Source organism: Nomascus leucogenys, chromosome 23, assembly GCF_006542625.1.
Source record: "Nomascus leucogenys isolate Asia chromosome 23, Asia_NLE_v1, whole genome shotgun sequence".
NCBI lineage: Eukaryota > Metazoa > Chordata > Mammalia > Primates > Hylobatidae > Nomascus > Nomascus leucogenys.
The window spans coordinates 30,939,590-30,959,000 of NC_044403.1; the positions used below are offsets into that span (position 1 = coordinate 30,939,590).

The 19,411-nt window shown below is 37.8% G+C and overlaps 1 protein-coding gene and 1 pseudogene across 3 annotated transcripts in view; one reads left to right on the forward strand and one right to left on the reverse strand.

Annotated features, from left to right (window-relative positions):
• Positions 1-19,411, reverse strand: part of ADIPOR2 (adiponectin receptor 2) — a 96,946-nt gene that overhangs the window by 14,723 nt on the left and 62,812 nt on the right. For 2 of the 3 annotated variants that reach the window (XM_030804404.1, XM_030804405.1), the window contains exon 3: positions 866-985. In XM_030804404.1, coding sequence (XP_030660264.1) covers positions 866-985 — 120 coding nt within the window. Of the gene's footprint in view, positions 1-865; positions 986-16,304; positions 16,379-19,411 lie in introns of those variants that run through there. The other variant, XM_030804406.1, reaches the window with a different exon arrangement.
• LOC100598610 lies at positions 15,969-17,551 on the forward strand (annotated as a pseudogene).

The following is a 19,411-nucleotide window of genomic DNA, read 5'->3' on the forward strand; positions in this document are numbered from 1 at the left end:
TTAGTCTCCTGGATCTAAGACCATGTGCATAAAAAGTTTTGGTTTCATAAAAGCCATGAAAAGCTAAGTGTCACAAAAATTTCTCTCTAAATAATAAAGAGTTCTCCAGAAATGTTTAATCAATTTACATACACATACATATACATACAGACTGACCAACTTATGTTAATTAGATCCTACCTGCCAGGGCCCTTATTAATCTGATTGATCAAGTACCTACAAGTTGACCAGTGTATCTATTTTCTCTAAGCAGGCAAACTCAATTCTAATTACTATTTTAGGAAAAAAAAAAAAAAAAAAAAAAAAAAAGAATCCCACAATAGGTCCTAGGGAATCAAGACAATGGACTGGAAGAAAAACCTTAGAGACAGAACGTATACCAGCTGAACTGAGAATACCAGATGTACATGGAAACTGGAAAATTTCTCTCTCAAGAGTAGCCTGATTACTCACAGAATCCCTAGAAAGAACAGTACATTTGCCATTGCAGTCACTCAGCAGAACAGATTTAAGGGACCTGAGGAGGGCATTTTCATATCTCTAGGCGTCAACCACTTCTGATTATGTTTCATTCTGTTTGTCTAAACCACCAATAAGACATTTACTCTGTTAACCTACATTAGGAAATGTTTGTTTCCCAGCTGGATATCCTAGTTTTATCAGAGCTTTATCATGGCTACTACAAGCCAACAAATGCATTCTGTCTTCAACAGGCTTAGAGTCCCAAGACCACTTCTGTCCCCATCTTGCCACAGATCTTCCCCAAAGCAAACCAAAGGCTATAGTCCTACCACTCTCTTTAAAGGTTTCTGTTTTGGAAGGGCCAAATATATAGCATGACAATGATAAGAAATTGCACTCTTACCTTACAAACAAATTCTTCCATTTTTTCCATAGCATGATGGGCTTGTAAGAGAGGGGACATGCCCATAAACCCCTCATCTTCCTGAGGAGCTTCATCACTGTACTCATGTTCCTCAGAGCTCTGCAAGGCAATCACAGAAACAGTCAAGGACAGAGACTGGGAGCCAAATGACACAATCAATACATTTCCCTTGCGGAATTATAATGAAATTCTTAAGGTCAAGACAAGGCCTTAGACAAGAATCAACAATATAGTAAGTCAGTTTATTATAGAATTATTAGTATTAAAAATGAACACTAGTACTCAATTCTTCTCTGACAGATGAATTAACTGTCTACTATAGCAGCATCTCTGTTTCAGTAGCAAATTCCTGGCTTTACTGGTTTGTTTTTTAAAAATCATGTCATAGACCCCATAATAATATTACATAAAGTTGAGAAATTACTGAAGGGAAAACCTCCAAGACTCACACCTGAGACACATAAAATAAATAACTGTGATACACAATGTGGTAAGTACTCCAGTGGCAGAGAAAGAAAGGGGAGAAAAACATTTAATAAATTTTTAAAATATATCCAACACAGAGGAAAGGGCTTTATATATAGGTCATCTAACTTAATCCTAACAACCACCTTATTAAGTAAGTATTCTCATTCCCATTTAACATATAAGAGCATTAGGCAAAGAAGTTAAATAAGTTGTCCAAGGTTAAAGCTGAAGTGGAAAAGTCAAACTCCAAAACCCACTGCCTTTCCACATTCTGGAGAAAATGACTGATTTGTCCAGGGAAATGGAAAAAGAAGTGACAATCTGGTATGGTCTAAAGAGATAAATTACTACAATTAAAATTTCTGCCTCCAGACCAAGGTTCACACTGGTTTAGATAAAATGACATTGTGAGAAGAAGGGCAGTAGACTGGAAGTCAGGAGACCAAAGTGGTGAGGCCAGCTCTACCACTAACATCAATGGATCCTCACTGCAGGTCCATTTTCTCCCTATATATCAAGGGAGGAGTTTAAACAATCTCTACAGTCTTCTACACCTCTAAAAAATTCTATAATTCTTTAACTCAGTGAATAAGACAGCACAAGAGAACCACAATTCCATATGTAACCAGGAGTCTGTTTAGATAAACAGTACTGCTAACATGACTGCACAAAGAAATGAATGAATCCTCTACCTCTAATCAAAAAACTAATTGGTAAGAACGAACACAGAGGCAATGGGTAATCTACAACAACACTTTAAATTTGATCTTGTTTAAAAGGAAATTCTGAGATTTTAATTTTCCTATTCAGTTTATAAGACACTAACTAGAGGCTATGATGCGGCATGTGAGACATGTTACACACCCAGTCTGATTTTATAAAAACATATAATCTCCAAGAAAACCATCTTGAATAAAATAACCTCTCCATCTTTGTTTACCTAAAACTTACCATCTATCCTTCAATGACTAACCTTCATAGTTCCTATTTAAAACCCTTCTTTAACTATCCTAAACTCGTGTTTCTCAGCCTTTCATTACTGCTACCCCCAAGCCCCGGGACCTTTTTTTTTTCCTTTGAGACAGGGTTTTTCTTTGAGACCCCAGGGTCTTGCTCTGTCACCCAGGCTCCTGGAGTACAGTGGTGCAATCATGGCTCACTGCAGCCTCAACCTCCTGGCCTCAAGCAATCCTCCACCTAAGCCTCCTGAACAGCTAGGGCTACAGGTGTACACCACTGTGCGCACATGTGTGTGCACGCATGCACTACAGGTATGCACCGTGTCTGTTGTGTGCATGTGCGTGTTTGTGTGTGTGTAGAGACGAGGTCTATGTTGCTCAGGCTGGTCTTGAACTCCTGGCCTCAAGCAATCCTCCTGCCTCAGCTTCCAATGTGTTGGGATTATAGGTATGAGCCACTGCACCCGGCCCTGGGACATTTTAGATTGCTTTCCTCATCCCCATGAATTTTAATAACACAGATATACTACCTATGTACTGTGGCCCTATGGGGGTTTACAAACCATAGTAGTATTTAATAGTTTTTCACCCCCCTACCCCACCAAGAACCAATTTTCATTAGAGACTGCATAATCTATCTAATCCACAGCAATTGCTTCTTCTGACTTCTGTTTCTTCTGACTTCTTCTTCTGACTTCTTTAGCATTTAAGTCTGTGCCTCTCATTTGACAGTAATATCTGATTACAGCTCTTTTATTGACTAATACTGTTTTATTTAATGTTTAATAGAATTTTACATTTTTAGTGTATCATTTCCTAAACTAGATTTCTAAGTGTCTGTCTTCTTCCCCATGGCTTCTGGAACATACTTACATGATGGCTAAATTAATAAATGCTCTAGAAGACTTTCAACAATAAGTTAATGAGGGCTGTGCCTAAACATGAAATTAAAATGATAAAATTCCATTAAAATTATATAAAACCTGAAAACGGGCAATAGCTTGAAATGATTATAGCAGACTGATTTTAAAATATAAAATTATATCTTATATAAAATAGCTCAGATATTTGCACATATTCAACATGCATTTGATTCTCCACAAAGAAACAGAAACAAAGAGTCTTTATTCTCATACAAATTATTGTCAGCAGTTTCAAAACTACAGATATGCATATAAAACACAATATGGTTAATGTATACTGCCATTAGGTAAAACATGATGAAACTGCACTCTGAATCAATATGATTCAGTAAGTAATCAATGAGATTACTCACAATCAGTAATTTTGATTATCAGGCTAAGTGCAACTGGTTACATACAGGACTACTGAAAGCGGCCAAGACAGGAGGATGGCTTGAACCCAGGAGCTCGAGACCAGCCTGGGCAACATGGTAAAACCCCATCTCTACAAGAAATATAAAAATTAGCCAGGAGTGGTGTTGCATGCCTGTCTGCAGTCCCAGCTACTCACGAGGCTGAGGGGGAGGACTCCTTAAGCCCCAGGAGGTCGAGGTTGCAATGAGCTGTGATTGTGCCATTGCATTCCAGCCTGGGCAACAGAGCTACACCCTGTCTCAAAAAAAAAAAAAATTACTTTAGTAAAGATAAATATCTCCATCCATCCCAATATGTCAGCAAGATTCAGAATCTTTATAAAAGAATTATTTCCAGCCAGGCACAGTGGCACACACCTGTAATCCCAGCACTTTGGGAGGCCAAGGCGGGTGCACCACCTGAGGTCAGGAGGTCAAGACCAGCCTGGCCAACATGGTAAAACCCTGTCTCTACTACAAATACAAGAATCAGCCAGGTGAGGTGGCAAGCGCCTGTAATCCCAGATACTCAGGAGGCTTGAGACAAGAGAATCGCTTGAACCCAGGAGGCGGGGGATGCAGTGAGCCGAGATCGTGCCATTGCACTCCAGCCTGGGCAACAAGAGAAACAAACAAAAACAAAAATATTTCCTTCAGAAGGGCAAAGTATTAATAAATCTGTTGATTTATCAAGTATTATGACCAATTCTTACCCTTGTATAAAGGAATATTCACAAATATGTTCTCAAAGGATAAATTAAAATACTAGACCATAATTAACTATTTATTGTGTTCAAGTATTATGGAGTTGCTAATGAGGTATCCACATGCTGTAGGTGGTAGTAAATGCAGTTCCCTGGGTTAGAGAGAGGATAAAGTAGGAATACAGTGGCAGGGTTAAACACTGGCCAAAACATGATAAAAAAATACTTTCCCTAGGGTATACCATATGTCACATACTGATGGCTTGGAAAGACTATGCTAGACACTATACTTAAAATAGTCTCTGTCTTCCAATATTAAGTCCAAATAACTATTTTATTATGAGTGAAATTACTATTTCTAACTTCCATCCAACAGCCACCAAACCACAGTACCCAAAGATACCTCTCTGAACAATAAATTGTGTCTGTATTCAATGATCACATACATGCTATGTTCTGCTTCTGTTGTCATACTCCTTACCATACCCTCAACAAAATTATGACAAGAAACACGACATTGTTACAGATTAAACAAAACCAAAGCTGCCAAGAATAAAGGCATAAAACTTAATTCTCCAGGTTTTTCTATGAATAACTACATTTAAACGTGTAGAGGTCAATGCTTTGAAATGAGCACAAAGACATTTTGAAATATCTCCCCCCTCCCGCCATCTGTTTTCAGTAAAGTCCATCTGTGAGAACTTTGCTGACTGTATTTCAAAACATAGTAACATTTGACTTTGATGATCTGTCCAAACTGCAATCTAAAATGAGAATTTTCCAGAGTACACTTTACCTTTGGAAAGACAGAGAACCATAGTGATAAAGATAAAAGGTCTTTAAGATCAGTCTAATATGAAAATAATTCACAAACCTATTGGGTATTTATTGGTTTTGGCCTAACTCAATTCAACAGAGTAATTCAGTTTAACAAATATTTATTAGATGATTAAAAATAAGATGAATAAAACATAGTCTCTGTCTTCTACGGACTTACAATCTAATAAAGTGCTAAATTAGCCATATAAATGACTATCATAGAAAAAAAGGTATGGCTAGTTCAAAGACAGAAATGATGAGGCTCAGGAAAGGCTGCATGAAGAATAAAAATTTTGCAAAGATGAGATAAAGGAAAATAACCAAGAGGGAAAAGCAAAAGTGCCATGTTGAGAAAAAGAGACTAGTTCATCTAAAGCTTCAGGGGCATTTAGGAAAGTAGCAAAACATAAATGATGTATTTAAATGTTAGTGGAAGTACACAAAGTGCCACAAAGACTCACAATCATGATACTATCTACCATCCACAATTAGACGAAAAAGGTCAAGAAGTGGTACAATATCCAAGGGCTGGAGACAGTAAACCTTTGATTAAAATTTGTCTGTCTTTATAAATGTCATTGAGAACTGAGACCTTCTGCATTCACATAGCTTAATTACGAGGACTAAGATCTAAGGCCCCTATATCAACATAACTTTATTATTTGTTCTAGGAAATTCTTGCCCAGGAAGGTAAGAATGCAAACCAGTAAATAACTTCATCATTAGCTTTAGGAATTTCTCAAAAATTCACTTAACTGAACAACAGACTGCTCAATTAGATCCTTAGAACAATAAATTGCTCAACTGGGCAAACATGCTCACTTATCAAATAAATATTTGTTTATCAAGACTTGGTCCAAGAATTCTATCACAAACTCAGCACAGGGCCAAATAAAATCTCCTTAAACTACTTGAACCCAGACCCCAAAACCCTGTAAATATCTATATCCAATACTTTCTTTCTGAAATACTTCTAGGACTCTTTAGGGCAGTGTTCACCCTTACTAGAGTATATAATAAACCTGGCTTAGTTTGATCAACAGGTGATTTTTATGGTCTTTTTGCAAGTTGACAGGTTGAAGCCAGCCTTAACTTTAGAAATTGGTAATGTGTAGCAAGGGCATTAGCAAGCTGCTATTACTAACAAATGAAAACAAAGAGGTTTGTGGAAACATAGTTATCTATAAAAAAAAAAAAAAAAAGATAGCTGAAGAATAAGTACTGATGGATGTATACCCAGTATTCTCTAAAAGAATAACTACAATATCTAGTCTATATGAATATTCATTTTGGCCTGCCTAGAAATATATATACTCTGACTTCCATCAAAGCTTAATGGAAAAGATCTTTAAAATCACTCAGTTTTTTAAAAATTATCAAACAGCAATTCTATCTTTTTTTTTTTAGACGAAGTCTTGCTCTTGTCCCCCAGGCTGGAGTGTGATGGTGCAATCTTGGCTCACTGCAACCTCTGCCTCGCGGGTTCAAGTGATTCTCCTGCCTCAGCCTCCCGAGTAGCTAGGATTACAGGCGCCTGCCACCACGCCCAGCTAATTATTTATATTTTTAGTAGAGACGGGGTTTCACCAGGTTGGCCAGGCTGGTCTCGAACTCCTGACCTCTGGTGATCCACCTGCCTCAGCTTCCTGAAGTGCTGGGATTACAGGCATGAGCCACCACGCCCGGCCTCTAATCTTAATTGAATTTCTCAAGCAGGCTTCTCCATGAAAATAAAATGAAGTGATTGATAAGAGTCTATTTACAAGTTAGTTTTCTTATAATAAACTATTATATAGTGGCATTCTTGATTTTGGTTAAAGTAAACCAGTTTAACAGAATATGAAGGTTGAATGAATAAAAGTTCCTTATCTCCCGATTTATAAAGAAGAATCTGGAGCAGAGGAAAAGTAGGACAACCATAAAGGCTGATCTCTTTATTCAACCTAGTATCTTGAAAGCTCAGAAAGGGAGCAGGGAGGCAGAGGGGAGACATAAAAATAAAGATCAGGACAACCTGGTTTGAAATGCCTCTCTTATATTTTTGTCCAAAAGCTTACAGAATGCCTCCTAACTATACACTTTAGCAAATATAGTTAAAAGAGTCCAGGCTTTAGGGTCAGAGGCCTAGAGGCAATGGTCTAATCATTTCAACCAGTACACAACATTACACAAAATTTGCAACTGATATAAATCGCAAAAAGAAATTTGAATGATGGTTTAATACTGGACCAGGAGGCTAAAGACCTAGATTTCAGGCCCCAGCTGTCTTGTCTTACTTACCACCACATCCTCCACCCCACTATACCTTGACTTTTCATTCCAGCTATGCTAGACATTTTTCAGGTTCAGACATCAATATGTGCCAGTGTGTACTCAATAAACATTAGCTATTATTATTACTATTCCCTACAGGCATCATATTACATCTGCTTCTGAATCTTCACATCTGCTGTTCCCTTTGTCTAAAATGTCCTTTAATCCTTTCTTAGCTAAATCCATTTGCAGCTGGAGTTACTACCACAGTAATCTGTGCATAAAATCACACAGCACTCACCACAAATGTACTGATTTACCTGTCTCTCCAACTAAACTACATGCTGCTTAAGGGCAAAAACTATGTCTTCTCAAGTCCAAAGTGCCAACGCATGGTAAAGAAGCTAAAAACATTTGTAGAAGGATTAAAAGCATCCATGTGTCTACTAAACTAAATGACTTTTGGGATCCCTTCCACTCTTGACAGTCTAGGAACCAAGTTTGAGTACCTGAAAGAAAGTTGGTACTATTTAAGAGAAATTAGGATTAGGAAGTTAGAATAGAAGGAAAAGCTGATGGGGGAGTGGACAGTTAACCTTAGTTTAACATTAGTTCAATCTGAAATGGTTACAAGTCCAATAAAGAAGAAAGCACTTCTCATTTGAAGGCTATAGGAGAAAAAAGGGGGAAAAAAAAGAAGACTGCACTAAGATGATAGATTTAGAAATCACCTTTATGAAAAGGTTGTTGAAGTCAAGGGTGGCTGAGATATGTGGATAACTTCAAGATGTGTTTATCAGATTTACTATAGTTATGGAGTAGTCAAGTACTATTATAAAGGAAGGACAGAGTAACAATTACTATTTATTATACACTACATGCCAGACATTGTACTAAGTGCTTTTTACAAATTAATCAAACCCTCATAACAATTTTATGAAATGAGTATATTTCTATTCCCATTTTATTAAGTGGAAATCTAGATCAAACATGGTAAATGAAGAAATAGAAGCTAAGAGAAGGTACACAGCTCTAAGTAGTACCTTAATTCCCAACCTAACACCACTATCTTGGCTAATTACTTCAAAAATTATGCAAGTGTATATGCACATTAAATGTTATCTGTAGACTGAATAAATGTCTCATATTCATAAAGTAGGTGTAACTACTTTAAAATACATGTAGGTGCTGAGTGAATTACAAAATACAAATTCATTTAAGATGAACTGAATTCATAGCCAATTTCTATCGTGTATTTTTTTGAAACTAATATTTAAAATATGAGTATCATGTAGTGAGGTCTGTTAAATATTTTTGATGTTTAAAGGGAGAATGGGATCATCTTCCTAACCCAGTAATTCCACTCACAGGTATGTAGCTAATGGAAGTGCAGACATTTGTTCACTAAAAAACAAGTACTGGAATGTTCACAGCAACACCATTTATAATAGCCCCAAGTCAGACACAACCCAGACTGCCTTCATATAAATAAAATAAAAATTGGTACAGTAATATAAAGAAATACCACAGACCAATAAAAATGAATAATCTATAGCTATACCCAGAAAATACAGATGAATTTCACAAACATGATACTGAGCAAAAGAAGCCAGATACAAGAGTACATATGGAATGATTACAATGAGATAAAGTATAAAAACAAGCAAAATTAATCTATGCCATTAGAAGTCAGGGTAATGGTTACCTTTGGGGGAGTGGGAATAGGCAGTTACTATGAGGAGGTAATAAAGAGACCTCCAGGAGTGCTGGTTACACAGGAGTGTCTAGTTTATAAAAGTTTATCAGACTATCCACTTAACGATATATCTACGTACGTGTGTGTGTGCGTGTGTGTGTGTGTAATACTTTAATATGTTTTTGTTGTTTTTCTTTGAAGGGTCCTCCTACGCAGAAGTTTGAAAAATAATGATAGAGTAGAGATCAGGGATACAAATTTAGGTCACTCTGAGTACAAAACCCTGCTTTTTTCCTATTACCAAACTATTTCCTTCAAAATTATTTACTAGTCCACAGAAATGGCTTCACTAAATAAAACCAGGCATGATAAAAGTGATCAAAGAAGGCATTAAACAGGGCTGCTTAAGCAAAGATACCTAACTGGATTGATTTATGAAAAAAACTATGACCCTCACTCATTTTTTATCCCATTACAAAAAAGTATTAATACAGTGTCGGGGACCATAGAAATTTTGAGGATAAGAAAATCTTAGATGTTTATCACCCAGTTAAACATCTCCATTTTAATGTAAGGAAAATGAAACTCAAAGAAATCAAGAAAATTGGCCAAAGTCACACATCTGGCTGACAGTACAGCCAGGACTAAAACTCAGGTTTAACCATTCATTTCTTTACTTAAATATTGCACAAATACAATATTCTTGGAATATACATTATATGTGTAATTTTTTGTTTTGAGCCAGGGTCTTACTCTGTTGCCAAGGCTGGAGTGCAGTGGCACAATCATGGCTCACTGCAGCCTCGAATTCCTGGGCTCCAGTGATTCTCCCATCTCAGCCTCCCAAGTAGCTGGGACTACAGGTACATGCCACCAGGCCCGGATAATTTTTGTATTCTTTGTAGAGATAAGGTTTCGCTATGTTGTCCAGGCTGGTCTCGAACTCCCGGGCTCAAGCAATCTGCCCACCTCAGCCTCTCAAATTTGTTAGGATTACGGGCATGAGCCACCAGGTCCAGCCATTCCTGGACTATTTTGGATGCAGAGAATAAACATGTTCAAGTGAGTGGAGACAGATAACCACCAATCGATTTTTTATAAGATAAATACAAATCTAATAAAAACAAAAAGAAATAAAGAAAGATTAACTTTGTCCTTTGGATATAACAGAGGAAGTCTTTTCTTTTTGACACATATATACACCACCAATGATATGCTACATCTAACATTTATTAAGTGCTTTCTCTGTACCAGGCAGTGTTACCACTGCTTTACATGCACTAAGTTATTCTCAGGCCAGGCGCAGTGGCTTACGCTTGTAATCCTAGCACTTTGGGAGGCCGAGGTGGGCGGATCACGAGGTCAGGAGATCGAGACCACGGTGAAACCCCGTCTCTACTAAAAATACAAAAAATTAGCCGGGCGTGATGGCGGGCGCTGTAGTCCCAGCTACTCGGAGAGGCTGAGGCAGGAGAATGGCGTGAACGTGAACCTGGGAGGCGGAGCTTGCAGTGAGCTGAGATTGCGCCACTGCACTCCAGCCTGGGCGACAGAGCAAGACTCCGTCTCAAAAAAAAAAAAAAAAATAGTTATTCTCATTACAACCCTGTGAGACAAGAGGCATACTACTACATACTGCATTAACAAAAGAGGAAACACACCCAGCTCCTCTAGGCCCAGCTTTACCCTGATGTAATTCCTACCGGTCTTACGTATATGTATTATGAAAAGAAAACTGTGATCACTGGCTCTCAATTGTTAAGCGTGCCTCCCAATCACACAGGGGAACTTGTGACAAATACAGATTCCTACTGCAGAGATTTCAATTTTAAAGTATTTAGTTTCTAGTACTCTTTCTAAAAATCCATTCTGCTTCATAAGGAACCGAAGGGACTCACCTTTCCATCACCTCAAATAAGGAAGGGATTCCTATGCACAGGTAAATGTAATCTAACTGTACACACAGGTATTTTATTTAATGTTACCTGAGAGCCAATTCCACAACTACAATGGATCACTATCACCTATCACAGGGTCTCTTTTTCCACAGTTCTGATCATCTATGGAAATAATGTACTTTAAAATGTATTAAAGGCAAATAACCATTGAAATTGCCATATCGTACTTTTTACAATAAACCAATGAAAAGAAAATCCTGCCCCTTTGAAGAGAAAAAGTATATCATCCCCATGACAAGAGTCCCAGTGTACAATACACATACATTCACATGAAACCTCAGTTTCCTCATCTGTAAAACAGATTCTAATAATATCTATTCCATAAGGCTACTTTAGGAACAAATAACATATTCAAACGAGCTCAAAAAATTGCTCCATCCATTGTAAAAGATCAATAAAAGTGAACTATCATTATTCTCCTGATAACAATGCATTTATTCTAAGATTAAAGAAGTAGATTAGTTAAGCTTCCCTAAGCATCTAAATAGTATACCTCCCCATGCATTCCTTTTGTACATCTCTTTAAAGAAACTACTTGAAACCACTTAGACACAGAACTTTAAATTTGTTGCTGATAAATTCATTCAACAACTATTTGTTATTTGCCACTCAAAGACCAGGTTAGACTCTGAGGATATCAGAGGAAAACAAAAAGGCAAGATTCTTACCACCATGGAACTGAAGAGTCTACAAGCAAAAACAATTATTAAACAATTATAAATTTTTATAAAATATATAAGTTTTATATATGTTTATAAACATAAATATATAAGTCACACAAATATATGTCATGATACTCACTGTAACGGAAAATAAAAGGTACTTAAAGATAACAACAGGAAACCTGAAATAGAATGAAGTGGAAGTAGAGAACTTAACCTGAATACTGAAGGATGAGCAGCAGTTAGCCAGAGGTGTGGGTGTAATAACACTCCAGGCAGAGGAAAGGGCCATGTCTGAATGCTCTGAAGCTGGAAAGAGCCCAGCCTGTTTAAGAACTGAAATAAGGCCAATGTGGTTGCAGCTCAATGAACATGGAGAAGAATGTCCTGAAATGAAGTTGGACAGATAGGGCAGCAGTGAGATCACGCAGGATCCCGAAGGTTATAGAAAGGATTTGGGATTTTACCATAAGTGCAATGGGAAACAAATGAATTTCTTAAATGGGAATGGCATAATAAACCTTGTATTTTTAAGAGCTCTCTCTAGGAACTGTGTGAAGAATATATTGGACAGTACAAGAAACAAAACAGAAGTCCTGTCAGGTGTATTCCAGATGGAAGATGGTGGTGGCTTAGATTAAAGTAATGGCAGAACAGATGATGAGAAGACCATTTGAAGTTAAATTGACACAACTTGAGTTTTATAGTAAGTTTGAATTTAGCTTCTATTTCCAAATTCCTCAAAGAGGTTAATACTTAAAATCCTGAGCTAAAGTTAACCTAGGCAGGTCTCTTGATAAAAGCTCAAGAGTTAACTATGATGAAATATCGTTTCACACCCACTAGGATAGTTATATTCAAAATATAGTAACAATAGTTAGTGTGGGTGTGGAGAAAGTGGAACCCCCACACATTGTTGGTGGGAATATAAACTGGTGCAGCTGCTATGAAAAACAGTCTGGTAGTTTCTCAAAATGTTAAACACAGAGTTAACATATAACTCAGAAAAATCCCTCCTGAGTATATACCCAACAGAAACGAAAACACATCCATACAAAAGCTTCCACATGAATGATAATAGCAACATTTGCAACAGTCGAAAAGTGGAAACAACCCAAGTGTCCATCAACTCATTATTGGATAAACTATAGTACAGTAGTTTCCCCCCATCCACAGGAAATATGTTCTAAGACCCCCAGTGGATATTGCTGGACCCTATATATGCTGTGTTTTTTCCTATACATACATACCTATAACATAGTTTAATTTATAAATTAGGTACAGTAAGAGATTAACAACCAATAATAAAAGAGAACAATTATAACAATATACTGTAAAAAAAAAGTTATGTGAATATGCTCTCTCTCTCACTCAAAGTATCTTAGTGTATTGCACTCGCACTTCTTGTGATCTGTGACCTCATAACCAGATGGCTACGAAGTAACTAAGTAGCTAGCCATCTGCAGCATGGATATGCTGGACAAAGGGATGATTCATTTCCTGGGTAAGGCAGGACAGGGCAAGGAAGGTGTGAGACTTCATTACACCACTCAGATCAGCACAAAGTTTAAAACTTATAAATTATTTCTGGAATTTTCCATTTAATATTTTCAGATCTCAGTTGACCCAGGGGTAACTGAAACCACAGAATGTAAAACCACAAACAAGAAAGAACCTCTGTATATCCATACAATGGAATATTATTCAGTCATAAAGAGGAATGAAGTACTGGTACATACTACAATATTGATGAAACTTAAAAACATTATGCTAAGTAAAAGAAGCTAGATACAAAACACCACATGCCTTACACTTCCATTTATTTAAAAGTCCAGAACAGACAAAGCCATAGAGACAGAAAGCAGACTAGAGGCTGCCTAGGGTTGGGGACAGAGATGGGAAGTGATGGCAAATGGGTTAAGGTTTCTTTAGGGGATGATGAAAATGTTCTAAAGTTAGAATGAAGTGATGGTTGTACAACCCTGTGACTAATAAAACCATTAAATTGTACACTTTAAATGGGTTAATTTTATGGTATGTAAAATTTATCTCAAAAAAAATTTTTTAAGAGTCAACTGTGAGTAAATGTGATATTTTCCTTTAACAAATAGTAAATAAATTTAATTTGATTTCCCTAATAATCCTCAGAGAATGTGTTAAGATCTCTTTGAAAAGCATGCTGCTAAGAAGTTTTTAATACATTAACTATTTTAAATAAAATACTTATTTAAAATAAATAAATATCAAAAAAAATTAGGGACTGGTTTGGTTTGTTTGTTTGTTTTCCTTAACTATCTCCTACAGGAAGGAGGTTGTTTTTGTTTTGTTTTGTTTTGTTTTGTTTTCTCCGAGACAGAGTCTTACTCTGTCACCCAGGCTGGAGTGCAGTGGTGCAATCTCGGTTCACTGCAACCTCCACCTCCCGGGTTCAAGCGATTCTCCTACCTACCTCAGCCTCCCAAGTAGCTGGGATTACAGGTGCCTGCCACCACACCCAGCTAATTTTTGTATTTTTAGTAGAGACGGGGTTTCAGCATGATGGACACGCTGGTCTCAAACTCCTGACCTCATGATCTGCCTGCCTCGGCCTCCCAAAGTGCTGGCATTACAGGTGTGAGCCACTGTGCCTGGCCAGGAAGGAGGTTTTTAAACAGTAGTGAGCACCTTAGTTGTGAAACAAAAAAAAATATACCCAGGATCCAAAGATTCTGATTCAGCAGGCCTGGAATAAAATCCTGGCATTTGTACTTTTCTATCAAGGGCAATATGTGATCAGGTGGGCACTTCTAATAGGTTTATTGATTTAAAGAAACCTGGCGGTAAATAAAGACTTGTACAAAAAGATACCACAGTCTGTAATGCACATAATTACCTTAAATCTTACTTTATAAATTCAGAATTCCACTTAATAAAAAACGAGACACCCCTGCTGCTTTTCCTATTTTGCATTTATCCTTATTCATGATTGGCATGTGAATGCCAATCTCCACAACTTAAGAGAGCCTGAGGGCTCTCATCATGTTTTAAATGAAGCCTAAGCAATTTAGTTAAGATCTGCATCTTCTAAAAGAGGGGAAAAAACAAAGAAAATGATGCAAAGTTAGAAATGTGAATGACTGTACTATGATATATTCATTCTATTTGCTTTCAAAATAAACAGAAAATCCATTACAAAGTTAGAACACATCTGAGAAGCAAAATTACCCTGGCCTAACAGAAAATGTGGTCTGCAACAACTTCTGTCAAAAAACAAGACCAACTGTTGAATCTAACTTCTAGGCTCAATATAAACAACTCAGGGACTGCGTTTGGAATTCAGAAACATTAAGTCAATCTGGTGCCAATTCTCATAAAGGCAGCTTTGTTCAGCAGAAAGAGCAGTCAGAAGACTTAGCACATGCTCTCATTTTGTCATGTTACCTTGGGCAAATTACTAAACTAACCTTTCTAAACCCTATTTTTGTCCACTTTCAAAAAGAAATCATATCTGCTCTTTCTATTTCAGAGTATAGTTTTGAGAAGCAAGTGAGATAATGTCTGTGAAAGTGATACAATTAAGGTATTACTAGAATTACTGAGAAGGTTGCAGTCTACAGTTCAGATGTTTCAATTTCAAAACTGAAAATTTTAAGAAATGAGTCCTTTCTCCAAACAAAACAAAAAATCTGCATATGGAACTCCTCAAATCATTTGAAGATATTAATATTTTGCCTTTAATTTCAGTCTCAAAACTGCAGTTCTCTGTAACTCTTATCTATCCCTCTTCTTTTCTAGCTCCCATGTGTACTATATATTAACCGTGAAATTGGCAGCAAGGGACAGTACTGCATATAGTTTCTCTTTTTCAGCAAACAACTTCAACTCCAAAGAGAAACAAATTTTCATTAGGAATAAAAACACAATTTCCTCATTGGTAAATTGAGGAAGGCAAACAAGATGATTTTGGAGGGCCTTTTCAGCTCTAACATTCCACAACCTATGGATTCTTTCTTTCCTTGGCTCCTCACAGAAAAATCTATTAAAACAAATGAAAGAAAAAATGGTTCTTTTGTTCATACTGCTAACTTTTGCATTAGCTCAACATTAAAGGAAAATCAAAGAGGCTTTCAGGGCAATAAATGAGTTCATTCATAAGGATGGGAAAAATCCCATCCACCTAATTAGTTATTAGTGAAATTAAAACACAAATATTATCTACAGAAGATACCAGTGAAGACAGTAAACAAAAATATATAGTATTACAACACATAGAAAAATCAATTAATGTAAATCTGACACAAAAGTGATTGGGTGGGCAAGTTCTGGACTCTCAAAATATATTTTGCTTTCCTTGCCTAACGCAGCCATGGCGCGTGGTCCCAAGAAGCATCTGAAGTGGGTAGCAGCTCCAAAGCATTGGATGCTGGATAAATTGACCGGTGTGTTTGCTCTCATCCATCCACCAGTCACAAGTTGAGAGAGTGTCTCCCTGTCACATTCCTAAAGAACAGACTTAAGTATGCCCTGACAGGAGATGAAGTAAAATAAGATTACATGCAGAGGTTCATTAAGATCGATGGCAAGGTCCGAACTGATATAACCTACCCTGCTGGATTCATGGATGTCATCAGCATTGACAAGACCGGAGAGAATTTCCGTCTCATCTATGACACCAAGGGTCGCTTTGCTGTACATCCTATTACACCTGAGGAGGCCAAATACAAAGTGAGAAAAATCTCTGTGGGCACAAAAGGAATCCCTCATCTGGTGACTCATGATGCCCGGCACCATCCGCTACCCTCATTCCCTCATCAAGGTGAATGATACCATTCAGACTGATTTGGAGACTGGCAAGATTGATTTCATCAAGTTCGACACTGGTAATCTGTGTATGGTGACTGTAGGTGCTAACCTGGGAAGAAGTGGTGTGATAACCAACACATGAAAGATGCCAATGGCAACAGCTTTGCCACTCAACTTTCCAACATTTTTGTTATTGGCAAGGACAACAAACCACAGACTTCTCTTCCCCGAGGAAAGGATATCCGCCTCACCATTGCTGAAAAGAGAGACAAAAGACTGGCGACCAAACAGAGCAGTGGGTGAAATGGCCCCTGGGTGATATGTTAGATCTTTGTACATAATTAAAAATAATGTGGCATGATAAACAGAATTTTATTGCCATTATGAATCTCAAATTGGCTAGCCTGAAATTCTTTCAAGCTTGAAAATTCCTTAGATTCCGTAAGAACAGTATAAGTTTTAAAAATAAGAAACAGAGGTAAATAAAAATCTTAGAGTGACACAGTTACTGACTCCTCAATATATCTTCTAAGATACCTAATAAGAATCTCGAATCTCACTCACATTTCCAAAACACCACTCTTGATTTCCCTACCTTAAACCCGCTCCTCCCTCTTGCTTTTACCATTTCAGTTCAGCTCAGAGAATCAGCCTTGATTCCTCTATTTTCCTCACTCTATAGCTAATCCATCAGGAAGTCTTGTTGATTTAACCTACAAAATATACCCAGAATCCAACCATTTCCCTCCATTTCTGCTGCTCCCACCACGCTGTTTCAAGTGACATCATCTCTCATCTATATTCTAACACCTGGGTCCCTCTTCCATTCTGTCTTCAAATAATCCATTCCACAACCAGAGTGGAGTGTTTTAAAAACACAAATGTCTCCATGTTTAAACACCCCAAAAGCTGCCCACTTGCCAGGCAATTTTATTAAAATAAAATTTAAATTCCCTCAATAAACCTGTATCATCTGTTCTCTGACTGGCCCACTGACCTCATCTCATTTCACTCTTCCCTCTAGTTCCTCATGCTCTAACTACACTGGCCTTCTTTTGGTCCTTAAAAAAAAAAAAAAAAAAAAAAAAAAAAAAAGGCCGGTCACAGTGGCTCACACCTGTAATCTCAGCACTTTGGGGGGCCAAGGTGGGCGGATCACTTGAAGTCAGGAGTTCAAGACCAGCCTCGCCAACATGGTGAAACCCCGTCTCTACTAAAAATACAAAAATTAGCCAGACGTGGTTGCGCAGGCCTGTAGTCCCAGCTACTCAGAAGGCTGAGACAGGAGAATCACTTGAACCTGGGAGGCGGAGGTTACAGTGAGCCGCGATGGTGCCACTGCACTCCAGCCTGGGCGACAGAGTGAGACTCCATCTCAAAAAAATAATAATAACAATAAAAATAAAATAAAGGAGAAGATGAAAGAAGAGAAAGATAACACAAGCAGGCGCAGGTGGGGTGGGAGGCAGGAGGGGAAGGCAAGGAAGATAAGCATATTCCCACCTTTGGACCTTGGCACTAGCTTGTTTCCTCTACCTCGAAACACTCTTCCCCAAGCTGCTGTTCCCAGTAGAGGCTTTCAAAATGTTAACCACAACCCGTAGTAAGAAATGTATTTCATATATTATTCATATTTATATACATAACTATATAAAGCTAAAATAACAATTTAAATGTGTATTACTTACTATATACACACTTCAACGTTTTTTTTCTATTTTGACCTTTAATTTTTTAACACTTTATAATACAATTAATTTCAAAACCCACTAATAGGTACAACCCACAGTTTGAGAAACATTGTACTAGTAATAAAACATTAAACACACGCTATATAATTTGGAAGTTCCAAAGCACATAGCAAAATGTCTGTAACAATGACTTTCTGATACTTTTGCTCTATAGGTATAGTTGCCTAAAGGTTGCTCTTTTCTCTAGGAAATGAAAGAATAAAATCTGCTTCAGCTTTCAGAACTCTACTGACTCCCAAGGTATACACTGGAGGTAAACAATTTCTGGAAAAGTAGCTCTAACACGCAATTCGAATTTCTCCAAAAATAACAGATAACGTCATAACTAAAGTATGGTTAAATTAGAAAGATTATATGGTATCCATAGAACACATCTTCTCCCTTCAACAAAATAAAGCAGATTAAGTATGCTTTTAAGAGTCAGCAGAGGCCGGGCGCGGTGGTTCACATCTGTAATCCCAGCACTCTGGGAGGTCGAGGCAGGTGGATAAGGAGGTCGAGATGGAGACCATCTTGGCCAACATGGTGAAACCCCGTCTCTACTAAAAATACAAAAAATTAGCCAGGCGTGGTGGCGGATGCCTGTAATCCCAGCTACTCAGGAGGCTGAGGCAGGATAATCGCTTGAACCTGGGAGGTAGAGGCTGCAGTGAGCCGAGATCGCGCCACTGCACTCCAGCCTGGCGACAGAGTGAGACTCTGTCTCCGAAATTAAAAAAAAAGAGTCAGCAGAAAGACATTAACCATAAAATCAAAATCAAATCATATCTAAGCTAATTTAAGAATAAGAAGCCGGGCATGATGACTCACGCCTGTAATCCCAGTACTTTGGGAGGCTGAGGTGGGAGGATACCTGAGGTAAGGAGTTCGAGACCAGCCTGGCCAACAAGGTGAAACCTCGTCTCTACTAAAGCTACAAAAATTAGCCTGGCATGGTGGCATGTACCTGTAGTCCCAGCTACTCGGGAGGCTGAGGCAGGAGAATCGCCTGAACCCGGGAGGCGGAGGTTGCAGTGAGCCAAGACCGTGCCACTGCACTCCAGCCTGGGAGACAGAGCCAGACTCTATCTCAGTAGTAGTAGTAGTAGTAGTAGTAATAATAATAATAATAATAATAATAATAATAATAAAGATAAGAGACTTCAAGTTATCCAGAAG